Raw genomic sequence first — 15,481 nt, 5'->3', positions numbered from 1 at the left:
CTGGATCAGCCAACTGAATTGTCACGCGTGTCAACAAGTCCGTAGCCATAGGAGATGATAATGGGTCTCCGCTCTCAGAAATCAGTGCAAAACCAGTGAGGTTAAACAGTTGAGTAACTTAAATTAACAAGAAGCAGGCTGGACCCCATTGGAGGTGCTACCAAGGAGGACTGGACCTGGGGGTCGCCGAGAGCTAGTGAATCGGGAGGTGGCAGGCTGGGCCCCGGCCTGGCGTCGGGATGCCAGAGGTCAAGGCAGGGCAAATGTCCAGGAGCATCTTCTGTGCCCGCCCATGTAGGGGACATGGCCCCTCCGTCCTCCTGAGGCTGGTTGTCCTGCCAGCTTCCACCAGCTGGAACCCCTCAGACCCAGGACATGAGGCACGGCTGAAGGGCTGCGTGTGACACGGAGTGTCCTCCGCCAGGCCCTGGGACAAACGTGTCCCCATCCGACTGCATGTGCCCAGGCCAGGCCTCCTGGCGGGGCTGGCCGCCCTGGCCTAGCACCATGGAGACCACAGCGCCTCCCCACCAGTGCCCTACTTGGGGCCCGCGGCTGTCCCTGGGTCCAGCCGGCCGGCCATGGTGCGGCCCCAGCAGCCAGCCGCCACGCTCATGCTGCGCTGGCCCCGCTGCTCGCCGTCCGCCTGGCCCTGCGTCCGCTCGTGCCGGTGGCCGGGCCCGCTAGGCTGGGCTGAGATGGTGCGGAGCAGGTGGTTCCGGGAGCGCAGAAAGTCGCCCTGACCGGGCAGGCCGAAGCTGCCCTTGCGCAGTGCCATGCGGGTGGCTGCGTTGCGAGCTGGCCGCGCCCGGTGATTGTACTTGAGCTGAGCCAGATGGGCCGCGTAGCCATCGGTGATGAACTGGGTCGGGAGGGGAGAGAGGCGAGGACAGTGGTCACGGGCAAGCTCTCGGGGCCTCCAGTCCCTGCTGCCTACCACGACAGGCCCGCTCACCTGGCACTGCTGCTGCAGCTTCTTGGTGGGCCGGCCCACGATGTAGATCTGCATGGGGGACAGGCTGATGGAGCTGTAGACCGCCACGTCCTTGGTGGAGCCGTAGGCTGCGTGCACGCGCAGGTGCAGCTATGGAGAAGACAGGTGTGGGCACCCATCCCGCCCCAGGCTAGACCCCGCCCAGACAGGGCCCCCCCCCCCCCAGACAGGCCCCGCCCGGCACCCACCTCCGAGATGAGCAGCTTCAGGAAGTTTGCTTTGTGCCGCAGCGGGTCGTGCACCAGCCCGTCGCAGAAGGACACCACGCCGTGGGGGAAGTTGTGCTGGGCAAGCCACGCCACCACACGCTGCTTCTGCATGTCCGGCCGGCCAGTCACATAGATGATGAGGTAGCCCAGGTCCTGCCAGTGCCTGGGGGCGGGGGCAGGCCCGGGTGTCCACAGCTGCCCTGTTCTCCCTCCTGGGCCCCGTCTCCTTGGCCAGCCAGCCCCAGCTTGGGCCACCGAGAAGTGCCTCTCTGATCAGATGGCAGCAGTGACGGCGGCAACGACAGGCCCGTGTGCCCACCTGTGACCCCACAGCTGCCCTCTCAGCTGCTGCAGCCGGCTTGTCGCCAGCCTCGCCTCCCCACCCACATCAGAGGTTAAATACCTGGTCCAGAGTCCCACAGGGTCAAGTGCCCCTCGCTGTGGCACCCAGGACCCTCCCTGCTCCACGCCCAGGCTCCAGAGCTTCCTCTGCGTGCCCCCCTCGTCCCTCTTGCCCACTCACCGCACCACATCCACGGCTCCAGCTCGCACTTTGGGGTCACTGCCCATGATGGACACGCTGGCGGCAAAGGAGCCGTCGATGCTGAAGACCACAAACTCCGTGCCCTTGGGCAGCACGGTGATGTAGCTGTCGGCGAATGTGTGGTCTCCCCTGGGGGGGGCAGTTCATCAGAACCCCTGCCCTCGCTCCGGCCCCAGCCCGCTCCTGGCAGAGGCGCCTACCTGACCACCATCTTGACAGGGTAGACGCCCACGCCCAGGCGGTGCGCCTCGGGGATGGTGTAGGACACGCGGCCGCTGCTGTTGGTCACCAGCGTGTCCAGGTACAGCCACTCGCCCGAGGGCGGCTGCGTCATAATGTGCACGTCCACCTGGGGGGGGTCGGTCATGGCAGGCTGTGCTCTCGGCCCCGCCGCTCCCCGCACCCCAGCTGGAGGGAGGCGAGGCAGGAGGCCCCCGGGTCCTCACCTTCTCCCCGGTCAGGGTGACCATGTCCAGGGGCCCGTACATGAACCGGCCCGTCAGGACCTGCGGCCCGTCCTCGTTGGCAACCGCGTCATTGATCCGGTGGTTGGCGGTCACGTTCTGGGGAGCGAAGGAGTGAGGCGGGGTTGGGATGGGAAGGAAGGGAATTGGGGGTCTCCCGAGCTCTGCTCAAGCCCCCCGGGCCTGAAGGGTGGGCACAGCTTAGAGCCAGCTGCCCAGGCCGGAGTCCAGCTTGGCCACGGAACTGCGCCGCCTTGGGGAAGTCGGGAAGCCTCACGGTGCCGGCCTGGCTGTCCGTGAGAAAGTGCTCCGGCCTCGCGGGCGGGAGGCTCAGGTAACCCTGCACCCTGCTCTGCCACTGGCTTCCCCATCTGAAGATGGGGGCCTCCCGGGGGGATGCCGCGTGGACCCTCACCCGCAGCTTCACGTGAGTCCGCTTGCGCTGCCACTTCTCCCTGGGCTTCGAGGGGGTGAACACCGAGACCTCCTTGCCGTCCAGCTCCAAGATGCTGGAGTTGTCGTGCCGCATGACCTGGCAGGGGACGGGCAGAGGCAGCCGTGAGGCACACTCCCGGCCGGGGCCTTCTGTTTTGGAAGGCAGAAGCCAGCCACCCTGGGAGCCAGAAGTACGGGCCTGTGAGGATTTGTGGTGACACTAACCCACTCTAGTCTATCTTCTGGACCCCCCACATTCACATCTGTCCCGCAAATGTGCAAATACAGTCACCCCATCTCGACGGCCCTGACAGTTCCTCCATCTTGCCTGCTCTGTGGTCTGACGGGGGTCAGAGGCAGGGGCCCACTGCCCTCCTTGGCTACGAAAAGGGGCCCTGTCATGGCAGTGACACTAGGGGCCCTCCCGAAGCCTGTGTGTGCCTGGAGGTGGGGCCCCAGGGTACCTGTCTCAGCAGGAAGGAGACCACGTCCGTCGACTCCCAGTAGCTGGCATGGAAGAGGTGGGGCAGGGCCACGGTGGGGAAGGCTGTCAGGGCGTCGGGGCAGTACAGGGCGTAGTCGATGCGCTTCTGGCCCCACCACTTGGCAGCAACTGCCAGGAGGAGCGGCCGTGACTGGGCTGGGCAGCGCCGGGCAGGGACCCGGAGGGTCACCTGGCCCTCAGGCCTGGCTTAGCCCCAAGAGCCCACCAAGGAAAAAGGCGCAAAGTACTGGGTGGCAGAGGGCTAGGGAGAGCGCGGGATGCCAGGCCAGTGTGCAAGCAGCTGCGTGCCCTCAGCCCGAGCCGCTCGGCTTTCCTCAAGGAGCTGGTGGGGTCGGGGGGGATGGGACAAGCCCGATCCCTTGATCCCTTGATCCCGTGACGCCCTGTCCTGGGCCCCGCCTCTGTCTGCCCCCAGAGCCCTGAGGCTGTGAGAGGCTTTGCAGAGGTGGAGCAACAATTCGGAGCCCAGAGCACAGCCTGCCATCCTCCTCAGCCTCCGGGAGCTGGACCCTCAAACCCGAAGGCCTGGGTGTGAATCTGGACTCCAGACAGGCCTGCGCAGCGCCCCCTGGTAGCTGCACGCAAGAGCTGCTCAGTAATCAGAACCCCTGTTTATAGGTGGGATTCTCTGGGCCGGGTCTGAAGCCTGCTGGGGAACCCCTGGGTCCTCACCCCGCTTCTTTCCCTACTCTGTGGGCACCCACAGTCAACTCCACCCATTCCTGCCGCCTCCCTGGATGGCTGAGTGCTCCTAGACCAAGCCTCCTCCAGCTCCCTGGTGAGGGCGAGGTGAGGTGGGGTTGGTAGGTGCCAGGATGGGGGTGCAGCAGGGGGGCCTGGCAGTGAGACATGCCTAGAGACGGTGAGTGAGCCCAGCTAGAGAAGGGCGTGTGTGGGCGGAGGGCCTGCCCTGCCGGGTACCTTCTCTGATGTCCATGTCAGGGAAGTGGGGGGCCTTCTCCAAACCAGGGCTCAACCGCCTGGCCTGTGAACGGGCCCCTGGGGTGGTGGGGGATGGGGGAGGCAGGGCCAGCTGGGACAGGCGCCTGACGCTGGGGGTGTGGCTGAGTGGCCCTGGGGTCTCTGAGAAGTAAGAACAGTGGAGGACTCAGCCGCACGGGCTCCGCAGCACAGGAGGGACCCGGAGGGCAGCCGGGGCCTGGCCAAGACAGGCCTCCCTTCCGGGACAGCCATGCCAGGCCCTGCAGGGCCCTGGGGGAGTGAGAGGGCCGAGCAGGACTCTGCTTCCAGCTGCTGAGAAGCCCCTGAGAAGGGCAGGAGCCAACAGCAGAGGAGGCCTCAGACCCTCTGCCTCCTGGGGCAGCCTCCGGGGTGACCTCGCCCCCCTGGCCCTCTCAGCCCTCTCCAGCCCTCTCCCGCGGCCTTGTCCAGAACCAGCTCCTCAGCGTTCTCCCTCAGGGAGCAGGGGTGCCCTCTGCAGCGAGCACCCCTCCTCCCAGGCTCAGTGCCTCCCGGCTGTCCGGATGGCAGTGCCGGGCCAGGCCGTTCTAGCTCAGGGTCCTGCTGAGACCACGTTTCTAAGTCTCGGCCCCAGGGACCAGATCGCTCTTGGCTGTGGGGGCGTCCTGTGCCTCGGAGGGGGCTTGTATCACCCCCGGTCTCTACCCGCGCCTAGGTATCCAGACACAGTTCCTGGGGCCGAGCAAGGGGGCAGAGGGTCCTGCTCTGGCAGCGGGGGGTCCGGGGAGGCCGGCCGTGCCGCACTCACTCTGGGCGATGCTGGACGCTGTGTAGCTCTCGGCCATGCCCGACACCTGGCTGGCGATGCTGATCTCACTGGCTCGGCGGAAACCGCGGGTGGTGGGCGCCGTGCCAGGCGAGGAGGGGGTGGTGTGCTCTTGGAAGACAGTGTTGTGAGCCTGGAGCGCATCCGCTGCAGGACAAGGACCAAGGCCTAAGTGTTAGAGGGGCCCGGCCCGGCCTGGCCCAGCCTCTAGCCCCCGAGCAGCGCCTGCACCTGGCCTGGGGTGGGCAAGGCTGGCGCCTCCAGCTGCAGAGGAGCCCTGGCATCTGAGCACAGCTGGGAGTGGGGTGGGCTCAAGCGTGCCAGGGCCCATCTGCTCAGGGCCAGGAGGGCAGGGCACATAGCCACGGCAGGGAAGAGAGGGCGGGGACAGGGACGGACAGACAGACCAACACAGACACAGCGGGCAGGGAGGCGAGGCAGCCAGGCTCAGGCCCCCCCTGGCCGCCCTTCTTATCCCTCACGTGGCTCCTGACCTAGCCTCCCCTGCTTGGCTGCCAGGGCTCAGCCCAGCCCGTGTGACCCACAGCCCTTGGCAGCTTGCCCTGTGCTCGACGGGCGCTAACAACAGAGCTCTCAGGTGGCTGCCCAGGGCTGCACTCCGAGGCCACAGCCCTGGACATCCCTCACAAAGATGCCACGTGGCCTGGGCACCTGGGGGCAAAGGCAAGTGGAAGGCTGAGGCCAGGCTCCCCTGGGCCCAGGCAGAGGCAGGGCAGAGCAGGGAGAAGGGGGACCCACATCTAGAGGAGGTGCCTGAACTTCCTCACGAGGGAGGAGCTGGGACCCTACACTGGGAGCAAAGGCCCCTCCTGGGCCAGGGCCCGGGGCCCAGAGGGCAGGAGGCCTCACACACCCTCCTGGCTGCCACTGCCAGCCTCACAAAGCGGAGGAGCCCCTGGCCGGCGCTGATGGGCTGGGGGACCACCCCCCCGAGGGCTCCTGGACCTCCTCCGCTTCAGGGCCCCCGTGGCCGTGCACCAGGGAGCAGGGTCCAGGTACAGCGTGGGTCCCCGTAACCTGTCCTGCCAGGTCTCCACAAACTTGAGTGGCCAAGGAGGGCATGGGGGTGGTCCTGAGGACCAGGGGGCAGCCAGCCAAGCAGACACCGCCACGAGCAGGGGGGGTCACACACACTCAGCACAGCCCGGGCTCGGGCGGGGCCCGTCTTGCCAGGAGAGCGCGGGAACGGGGATGCTGGTTTCCAGGAAGCCATCCCCGGGCGGGAGAGGGGCCGGGGGGCCGCCCTCCAGGACCAGCTGGGGGTTTCTCTGCACGGTCTCGACTGGAAGCAGACAGGAGAGAACAGAGAGGACAAGAACGGACACTCGTGTGGGGCGTCGGGACACGCTGGACACACACACGCGGGCTTCTCGACTAGGACGTGACGAGACTCCAGGACACACGCCAGGGCCTGAGCGGACACGGGGCCCTCGCGCTCACTCCCTGCCGCCCCCCTGCCTTGTCCTCAGGTCATGGGCCCAGCCCAGGGCCGGCCATGCCCCTTGGGGTCCCCAGTTCATGGGGCAGTGGGGAGTGGAGCCTGGTCCCCGGTCCCTGGCCCGTGAGACCCGTCGCTCCTGCCGCGCTGGGCTTGGTGGGGGGCCGGGGCGCCCGCACACACACGGGGTAGCCAGCGCAGAAGGGGCCGCCCCCCCTGCCTCCGGCGGGGCTTGGGGCTCACCCAGCAGCGCGGAGCAGCCGTCGCCCAGCGGGTAGCGCTGGTAGCGGGGGATGCTGAAGGGTGCCAGGGCGTGGAAGCGCCGCTCCAGCAGCGGCTCCAGGCGCGAGGCCGACGGGTCGGCGGGGTGGAAGAGGTTGTACACCTGCTGGCAGGCGGGCCGCAGCTGGAAAACTGGGGGGCAGGCGGCGGTCAGTCCCAGAGTCAGCTCCGCCCAAGGGGAGGGGGCCTGAGCCGTGGGACAGCAGGGGTGGGTGGGGGACGCCCAGGGCTGGGACATGGAAAAACCCCAAATTGGGGTCTGTTTGGGGCCTTCCCCTTTGCGAACCCGTTTGTTTTTTTTGTTTTTTTTTTAATGAAAAAACAACTATTACGGTCGCGGTAAAGACTCTTTTTGAGTCCAGAGGGGAGAAGGCTGCCCTCCAGCCCAGGCCGCCAGCGCTCGGAGCATCTCCCGGGCCGCCGTCAGGGCAGGTGCGGCCCAGCTGTGTGGCCGGAACCGGCCAGGCCGCAGCTGGCCCGACTGGGCTGCTGTGCTAAGCCCGTCCGGGCCGCACCCGGTTGCTAGGACGGCGGACATAACTACGGGTAGCGTGTGCCTCTTTGATCAAAACACACACCAATAGGTGTGCACGCCCTGTGATTGGAACTTTGTCCCCTGCCCCATTTATCACAAAAATGTCGGAGCCTTTGCTCCGTACCCCTGATTCCGCCCCATTATTTTTAAATGGGGGGCGGGCAGATTCACCTGTCTGAGCCAGAATTTATTGACCAGCTCCGCTCTCCTCTGATGGAAGCTGAAGTTGATTCTGAGTTTTCTTTACAGATAACGTCACCATAACCGCTGTCCCAAAGCTTCTGTGCACTTTTGCACAGGCCTCTACTGCCTCCATGGCTCCCTTCTTAACCGGGGGGTGCCAAACGGCCAGCCCGCTGCGGTCACCAGGGTCTCTGGAGCAGTGTAAAGCGGCACCCCCAGGGCTGGGAGGCCGCTGCTCGTGGAGGTTTTGAGAGGGTGTCTAAGAGCGTGTTCCTGACGGTGGGACCTCGGACTAGGGAGACTGGGGGTGCCTCCATCTGGCCCTGGGGGTGACATGGGAAGGGGCCTGGGATGTGGCCACGGGCTCATGATAGGGGTCCACCAAGGTCCTCTGTCCAGCTCATGTACCCCACCCTGGCCCCATGGGGCTCTCACCATCCAAGGCGGGGATGACAGTCTTCCTCAAGGCCAGGACCAGCCCCAGTGGGCACCCGAAGAGGAAGAGGTCGGCAATCTCAAAGTCAAACTTGCCCAGCGCCCCCGCACCGTCCAGCATGGTGGAGCTGCTCGAGCGGCGGGAGCCGGGCTCAGTCCTCAGCACCCTGGCGTGGAGGCTGCAGATGGGGCACACGAGAGCTCACGCCCGCCCTGCTTGGGCTAGCCCTCGGGCTTGGGCAAGCCTTGCCCCGTGTGCCTCCTGTCTGGGTCACCTCTGGTGACAGCCAGTCCCAACCTGTCTAAGGAGGTCAGTGCCTTGGGCCAGCTGCCCATCTCTGCCACACCCCTCCACCCTCAGGAGAGTGCTCCCCCACCTCAAGATGTCCCTTGCACTCGACAAGCCACTTTCTCCTGGCTGGAGAGTGTGGGCCAGCCCGGGCCTCCCAGGGCAGAGCTGGTGACTACCAGGATCACAGTGGCCACAGGTAAGGCCTGGTCTGCATCTTCATTCTCAGCTTCCCCCGCCACAGCCCTGGCCTCACCTGGCAGTGGGTCTCAGGGTCCCAGGCCCCCGCAGCCCTGCCCACCTGGACAGGAAGGCCTGGTGCTGCTGGATGGTGTCCAGCTCGTAGGTGGATGAGTCGCTCCTCTTGCGGGGCAGCTGCCTTTTGGGGTCCTCGGCGCCATTGCTTCGAGGGATGTCGATGTTGCTGCGGCTCAGGTGCCGGCTGCTCTCCAGGCCGCTGCCACCGCCAGAGCAGTGCGCCGCGTTCACCAGGATCCCAGGGGACAGCAGGTCAGTGTCCTGGAACGGCCCAAGCAGGCTCACTGATGTGACCACAGGCCTACCCCTCCAGTATCCTGGGAGCTGGGTGCTCCTGCCCGAGTCCAAGCCCAGAGGCCGCTGCCCAGACAGCTTCTTGCCAAGCCAGAGAAGGGAGAGCCGCGACTCCGGTGCTGCACCTGGCCTAGCCTGGCTCCCACAGGCCCTCCTCGCCTGCCAGGTGAGGGACTTGGCATCCTCTGTCCTCTGGCAAGCCCAGAGACCCCTCCAGCCCTCCCGGCACCGCACCGCCTTGCCCTGGGACCATGGGAGCTGCTACCTGTACGCTGGCTACGCTGCCCCGGCGGCTGCTGCTCTGGCTCTCGGACACCGGCTGGTTCCCATAGCACAGGGCGTCAAACGCCAGGATGCCCCCGACGCAGTCGCCGATCAAGCAGACCTGGGGGAGGGGTGTGGGGCTGAGCGCCATCCTGCTGGCTGGGGAGAGACCCCCCACCCCGACGCTCTGCTGCCTGTCCCCCACCACCCCACTCTGTGACTCACCTGCCCATTGAAGGTCATGCCTTCCTGGGACTTAATGAAGTCCCCGTAGGCCAGGTTGGCCCGCTGAATCACCGTGGCCACGGCCTCCTGGTACTGGGGCGAAGAGGTGGCCAGCAGGGGCAGGGCAGCCAGGGGGATGTGGTCCTGGCTGCTGGACAGACAGCCTTCGTCGTGACTGTAGGGGCTGAGGCTGGGGGAAGGGACCGGTCAGGAGAGAGGTGACCCTGCTCAGCCCAGAGGTCTGTCTCCCCTGGCCTAGGCGGCAAGGCAGACGGGAGCCGCCGGCCACCCTGGGAGCCTTAGCTGTGACCCAGCTTCTGGCCCGGGAGCAGGACCAGAGATTAAGAGCCTGGACCTCAGAGCTGGACAGCATCCCTACATCACAGCTGTGGAAACTGAGGCTCAGCTTTGGGCGGGCCCTCGGGGCTCTAAGCTCAGTCAGTGCGTAGGTGTTGCTGCCTCCAGGAAGAGCGGCGTGAATGGGGGTGGGGTCCCGGCACCTGGGGTGAAGGTTGCTGACCGAGGCCGGCGTACTCACTCGGAGACGAGGGCGAAAGCATCGGAGCAGATGGGCGGGCAGGGCACCAGGCGGATGGCGAGGCGGCCCAGGGCGCTGGGGTAGTGCACCCGCATGACCGTGTCGAACACGGTGGCCATGGTGTTGGTGTCACCCTGCTTGGAGCTGGGGTCCCCAGCGCCCGTGTCCAGGATGGTACCCCCGTGTAGCACCAGCAGCAGCACGTGGATCTTGGAGGGCGGCACGGCCAGTGGCGGGCTGACCTCGTCCTGGGCGGGCGAGGATGGGTGTGAGCTCCCCAAGCCTCAGCCACTCGCCAAGGCCCCCGCTGCCCTGGGGGGAAGCCTGTCTCGACCGATTGCCCCCCGAGAACTCCAATTTCTGTGCTTCAGCTACAGGCCTGGGGTCGGCTGCTCTAATCTTTCCCGCTCCCGAGGAGACAGAGAGGGTCCTTTTTCTCCTCCCCGAAGCCCTGTTTCTCTGCCTGCCAGCCTGACCAGGGGCACAGAGGACACGCGGAGGGAACACACAGGGCCAGGGTGACCAGGGCGCTGGCCATGGGCAGGAGGCAGCGGCTCAGCCCCATCCCGAGCGTCCGTGTCTGAGGCAATCTCAGCCAGAGTGAGCAGTGAGCCCACCCCCACCCCTTGGCACGGCTCTGAGCTCCCCGCCACATCCATACAGGGCATCCCCACGCCCCAGGCCCTGCCAGTGCTGGACTCTCACCATCCCCAGCGTCTTCAAGAACAGAGACATCCCTGCGTCCCAGAGCAGGGGGACACTGCGGGTGTGCCTACTCAACACCCCCTCATTTGTAGGGGGCAATGACCCCTCCTCCTCCTCCTGCTCACAAGGTCAAAGCAAGACCCAAGACTTGCACACAGCAAGGCAATGGCCCCGAGAGGCCAGGGACTTAGCACGTCACCCAGCACGTCAGTGTCAAGCTGGGCCAGAACCTGGCGCTCCTGCTGCCAACTCTGCATGCCTCCAGCCCAGGCTGTCATCCCTTCCCAGGCACCACCCAGCCCCCAGCTTCTGATGTGTGACTGGGAGGCCGGGCTTGGTGCCTTAGTGGGTCCCACTGGTAACTGTCAAGTCTGCATTATGTTGGGGGTATGGAGAGAGACAGGACCAAGGGGCTGAAGCCCCTGGCGGGCCCATGTGGGGACAGCTGGCCCTGAATGGGGTGACCAGACGGTGGGAGGTGGGGCAGCAGCAGGACCCAGTGTCAGTGCAGAGTCCAAGAGTTGGGTGGGCCCGGGGGCTGGCAAGGCCACTGGGAGATATCTGGGAATGGGCTGGGCGGGAGCCACAGTGGAGGGCTTTGGGAGGGTGGGCGGCTGGTGGGCTGGCAGAAGTGGTGGGAAGGCTGGCTGCCCCCACCCCCAGAGGAGGCTGGCCCTTGGCCTGTCGTGAGCCCCGAGGCATGATCAGGACCCCACACCCAGAAGAGCTTAGGACGGACTCCTGTGCCCACCTGTGGGTTGTCCCTGGCCCACCTGGGCAGGAGCGAACTCATTGCTCAGAGCACGGTGGGGCTACCAGCTGCCCAGACCCAGGCCAGGACGGCGCTGCCAAGGAGCCAAGGGCTTTCCCCACCCAGTGAGGGGAGGACTCGTGAGGAACCCTCCCACAGCCTTCCTGTCACCTGTCACCTGCCGGGAGGAGGAGTCTGCACATTCTGGGTTTCCCAGGACAGACTGGCCACCGCTGGCCGTGGGGGCTGAGAGCCACCCATGCTCGTCTGCTGGGCCTGGCAAGGAGGCCGGGCCTGGTCTGGGCTGCAGAAGCAGGTCCAAGACACAGCTGCCCTCCCATCCAGCCTCCTGTCTCCAGGGCACACCCTGGCGGCGGGAAGAGTGCCCCGGAGGCTGTGAGGGCAGCTCTGGAGAGCCGGGGCCCCATGGGTGTTTCTATAAAGCCCCTCCTGCAGGAGGGGAGAGGAAGCTCCGGTTTGGGGGTCATTGCAGGCAACAGAATCTGACTTTGGATGGCAGTGCCCCAGAATCGGAACAGGACCCCGTGCACATCCCGAAGCAGATCTGGAGCTGAGGCCTGTCTGTCCTCCCGGGGGGCGTCAGAGCTGTGTGCGCCTAGGTGGGGAGTGGGCTCCGTTTGTTCTCCCTCATCGTTAATCAGCACTTGGAAGGCATTGCCCCTCCTTCCCCATTAGCCTTCTGGAAAAGCCCGCTCAGCTCTTCAAGAAGAAAACCCCAAGGGGGGAGGGTGGTGTGGCTGTCCCCCATGCAAACTCCCCAGGGGTCCCGAGTCCCCGCGGAGGTGCCATCTCCACCTGGGGCGGCTTGAGGCTACCACGGCGGGGGCAGCTCTGGAGAGCCAGGCGGGCCCCACCAGTGTCTCCATAAAGCCACCCCTCTTCTGCAAGGCCGGGAGAGGAGGCTCTGCTTTGGGGGTTACCACAAACAAAGGAACTTGCTTTGGATGGCAGCGCCCCGAACTGGCACAGGGTCCATGGCCTGCACCGCCCAGCTCGGCCCCGCTTCCTGCCCCAGTGCAAACAGCTCTGACCGCCCACAGGCAGAGGAGAGGGGCGTGCACTCCAGGCAAAGAACCCCCAAAGCGGACACAGTCGCTGGGCCAAGACAGCTTTATTGGACACCGAGAGCACCCCTGCCTCGGGGCAGGGTGGCGGCAGCTGGCTTTTGCTTCCTCCCCTTCCATCTTATTTTCTTCAGGCTCAGCAGACAGTTTGGGCACAAGGTACAGGAGACCTTACTTTTGCTCTGGAATTTACAAACGTCTCCTTTTACTTTTCACGGGTAGGGGTGGGTCCTAGGGGGCTGTCTGCAGGCCCTGCTGGTTTCGGGGGGTGGAAGTGACAAGTTGAGGAGGACCCTCTCTCGAAGGGCACCCAGGTCCAATGTGGATGTGAGGTGGTGGTTGCCACGCTTGCCCCTGGAGCCCCCACGGGACTGTCCTGTACACCCTGCCCCTGCCCTGGGTCCTCTGTGCCCCACCCCCACCCCTTGAGGCACCCACCTCAATGATGTTCAGCTGCTCCACACTGGAGGCCACCCGGAACTCGGAGGCCCTCTGGCGGTACAGGCCATCTGCAACACGGAGGACAGGGCTGAGTGCGAGGGTGGCCAGGCAGCCCCAGCCCACAGAACAATAGGGGTTCAGGTGTTCCCCCACCCCTGGTGCCCAGCACCTCGAGGAAGCTGGGTCAGAGGGGCTCAACCCCTGCAGCAGCCCGGCCCGGTGGCCCCTGGCCCTGCAGCCATTACCCTGTGTGTCCTCTGGCTCAGGGCTTTCGATTTTGTCCATGAGGTCATTGGAGTTCCACTTGGTGATGTCCTTGGGGAACATTTCTTCTGAGTCGGACAGGTCCTCTGGAGGACAGAGACAGGGGCTTCAGCACCGCACTCGAGGGATGGGCAGGAGGCCCCCGGGAGGCCTGGCTTCCAGAAGTGGGGAGTCAGCAGCGACCTGCCTCAGCCACACACTGGACCCTGTCTCCTGGTGCTTATCAGCCAGCCCCAAGACCAATGGCAAGGGTGGTTCTGGAACCTTCCCAGAGCAGATGGCTGGCTCACCTGGCTGTGTGCACGCTGAGCTGGTTTTGAGATTGGTGGAAAATGGGCACTACCCGTATTTTCTGCTTGTTTGCACTTTCTAGAGCATTCACATTAAATGTGCATTCATTTAATCACGAAAAAGTGAGGCGATTACAAAAAATTAGAAAATTGCAAGAAGTTTTGTTTTTGTAAAGCTTCTTAGAGGCATAAATTCGCACATGGGAAAAAGCTGAAGTCAGACTGTAGATCCTGTTTGGGGCAATTTGAAAGAATGGTCCCCACCTGCCAGGCCTGGCTAGGGGGCCCTGAGACCCCAGCCTCTAGGGACCTGGCCTCCTGGTGGCTTCATCTCATCCCATCGTGCCGTCCACCCAGGACTTCCCAAAGCTCAGCCCCTCAGGCCCCTGCCTGAGCCCCTCCCGGGAAGGCTCCCCGCATGCCCAGGAGCCTACCCACCGTGAGCGTCGAAGAACTCGTCGTCCGAGCTCTCGTCCGAGTCCCTAGCGATGCTCTGCATCCTCCACTCGGAGATGCTGTGGCGGGAAGGACTGGCTGGAAGGCAAAATCCAGACTGATGGCCCCAACAGGGGGGTTCAAGGGGGCAGGGCCCCACCCAGGCTGCTCCCTGGTGGAGGAGGGGGGTGGCTCGAAAAGAAATGAAGGGCCGGAGCAGCTGGGACTTATCTTCATGGAAGCTTCCGGAACTTTCAAGATGGGCCCCCTAGCCCATCTGGCACCACCGAATTGCATGGGGAGAACATGGGGAGGGAAGGGTGGACGTTCTGGATGTGCAGACCCTGGTCCTGGGAGAGGCTTGGGGCAGCGTCCCCAGGCGGCCCTGGCCTCTCTGCCTTATGAGGCTGTGGAGGGGAATCTGGGGATTTGCAGGGGGCGGAGGCGCCCTGGGCTTCACACTGAGGTGGAGGACAAGGCTCAGGCCCCTCTGGGCGTGGCCCATGCCGTGGGGAGCAGCGCCTGTCTCCAGAGACAGAGGCCCATGGGGCCGGGGGAATGAGGCAAGGAGAGGCAGGGGCCTTGGCCTGGCAGTCAGGTGTCGCTCACCTCCCCTCTTGGACGACCGCGAGGACTTGGAGGACGTGGACCACTGTTTCTTCAGGCCCCGGCCGGCCAGGGGCTCCCCGCTGCTGCTGCTGCTGGGCGGGGGGGACTCCCCAGAGGCCGGGCTCCTGGCCACCTCCTCTGTGGCCAGCCCGGCGGCCTCCTCGTCCTCCTCGTTGAACTGGGCCATCTTGCGGGACAGCATGAGCTGCGCCTCCTTCTCCAGCTCCCGGATGTTCTCCATGCTCAGCCCGTACCACTCGTCCTGCCAGCACCAGGCCTGCCGGTGGGCCCGCACCATCACCTTCCGCAGGCCTGGAGGGTGGGGAGCGGAGGGGCAGCGCTGATGCCGGGTGCTGCCCGCAGCCTCCAGCATCACTGAGCCCAAGCCTCGGTTTCCCCATGCAGGGAGGGCTGGCTCACAGTGGCTCTCAGGCTCACGCTAGGTCTGTAACTGGATCTTGTCTGCTGGGAGGCCGCACTGAGTTCTGGGGGATCCCTGCCCTGGGTTGGGGGGCAAGCAGGGGAGGAGGGTCACTCCCCTTGAGCCTCCTCTCTCGGTATTTACACTTGAATTTCTCATGGAAAATAGAGTTCACGTTCTAAACAGGTTGGCCTTTTTTTCCTTAAAAAAGATACTTTTAATAGAACATATTACCTGCATAAAATAATAAGATGGCTTTTAAGGCATGAAGAATAATAACTGTTAAGATAGAAAGCAGATGAGGATTATCTGGGCGGGGGTGATAGAGGGGGTGATTGTGAACAGGAACGAAAGATGCTGGGGTGGTGGAATGTTCTAGAACTGCGCTCGGGACCAAGAATGTACTAGGGCTCATGGAACTATTCTCTTAGGACGGGGCAAGTGTGGTCTGTGTCAGGCCTCGCAAGCCACCTCTGCTCTGGGGTCAGCCACACCTGCGCTTCCCCGCCAGGGCTGTCAGCGTGCAGAGTCACAAGCTGCACTTTTTTGCCCTCTGCCTGGGGAGGAGGGAGGAGGGGTGTCCTGCTGTGGGTGTTTATTTGTGAGAGATACCACATTTTAAAAGAACCCAGTATTTGTTCTTTCTCCTGCCAATGGGCCTTTGGCTCACATTCACTGTTTGTTTGTTCCTTTGCTTGCACAAATCTGCTGAACAATCCAGAATGTGCCTTTGAGTTTCTCCAGGGAACCAAGCTAAGAAGGAAGTCCTGGGGTCTCCAGGCTCCCATCTTCTGGTTTCTGATTTCTCCCAGAGGTCAGG

At 64.6% G+C, this 15,481-nt stretch overlaps 1 protein-coding gene across 7 annotated transcripts in view; it reads right to left on the bottom strand.

Moving 5' to 3' along the window:
• Positions 1-538: 538 nt before the first annotated feature.
• The window catches only part of PITPNM2 (phosphatidylinositol transfer protein membrane associated 2), a gene marked incomplete at both ends in the record, with an annotated part of 28,199 nt that continues 13,256 nt past the window's right edge, over positions 539-15,481 (bottom strand). The window contains 21 exons of one of the 7 annotated variants that reach the window (XM_084253836.1): positions 539-862; positions 956-1,084; positions 1,183-1,366; positions 1,727-1,876; positions 1,948-2,096; positions 2,194-2,310; positions 2,627-2,743; positions 3,111-3,259; positions 4,073-4,234; positions 4,881-5,045; positions 6,052-6,201; positions 6,601-6,771; positions 7,793-7,971; positions 8,383-8,600; positions 8,899-9,018; positions 9,123-9,312; positions 9,661-9,908; positions 12,640-12,710; positions 12,888-12,992; positions 13,635-13,730; positions 14,241-14,552. In XM_084253836.1, the coding sequence (XP_084109962.1) occupies positions 539-862; positions 956-1,084; positions 1,183-1,366; positions 1,727-1,876; positions 1,948-2,096; positions 2,194-2,310; positions 2,627-2,743; positions 3,111-3,259; positions 4,073-4,234; positions 4,881-5,045; positions 6,052-6,201; positions 6,601-6,771; positions 7,793-7,971; positions 8,383-8,600; positions 8,899-9,018; positions 9,123-9,312; positions 9,661-9,908; positions 12,640-12,710; positions 12,888-12,992; positions 13,635-13,730; positions 14,241-14,552 (3,506 nt within the window). Of the gene's footprint in view, positions 863-955; positions 1,085-1,182; positions 1,367-1,726; positions 1,877-1,947; positions 2,121-2,193; positions 2,311-2,626; positions 2,744-3,110; positions 3,260-4,072; positions 4,235-4,880; positions 5,046-6,051; positions 6,202-6,600; positions 6,772-7,792; positions 7,972-8,382; positions 8,601-8,898; positions 9,019-9,122; positions 9,313-9,660; positions 9,909-12,639; positions 12,711-12,887; positions 12,993-13,634; positions 13,731-14,240; positions 14,553-15,481 lie in introns of all 7 variants that reach the window. The other 6 variants (XM_084253838.1, XM_084253837.1, XM_084253839.1 and 3 more) reach the window with 6 other exon arrangements.

Source organism: Talpa europaea, assembly GCF_964194135.1.
Source record: "Talpa europaea genome assembly, chromosome: 14".
Lineage (NCBI taxonomy): Eukaryota > Metazoa > Chordata > Mammalia > Eulipotyphla > Talpidae > Talpa > Talpa europaea.
This window is presented reverse-complemented; position numbering and strand designations above follow the sequence as displayed.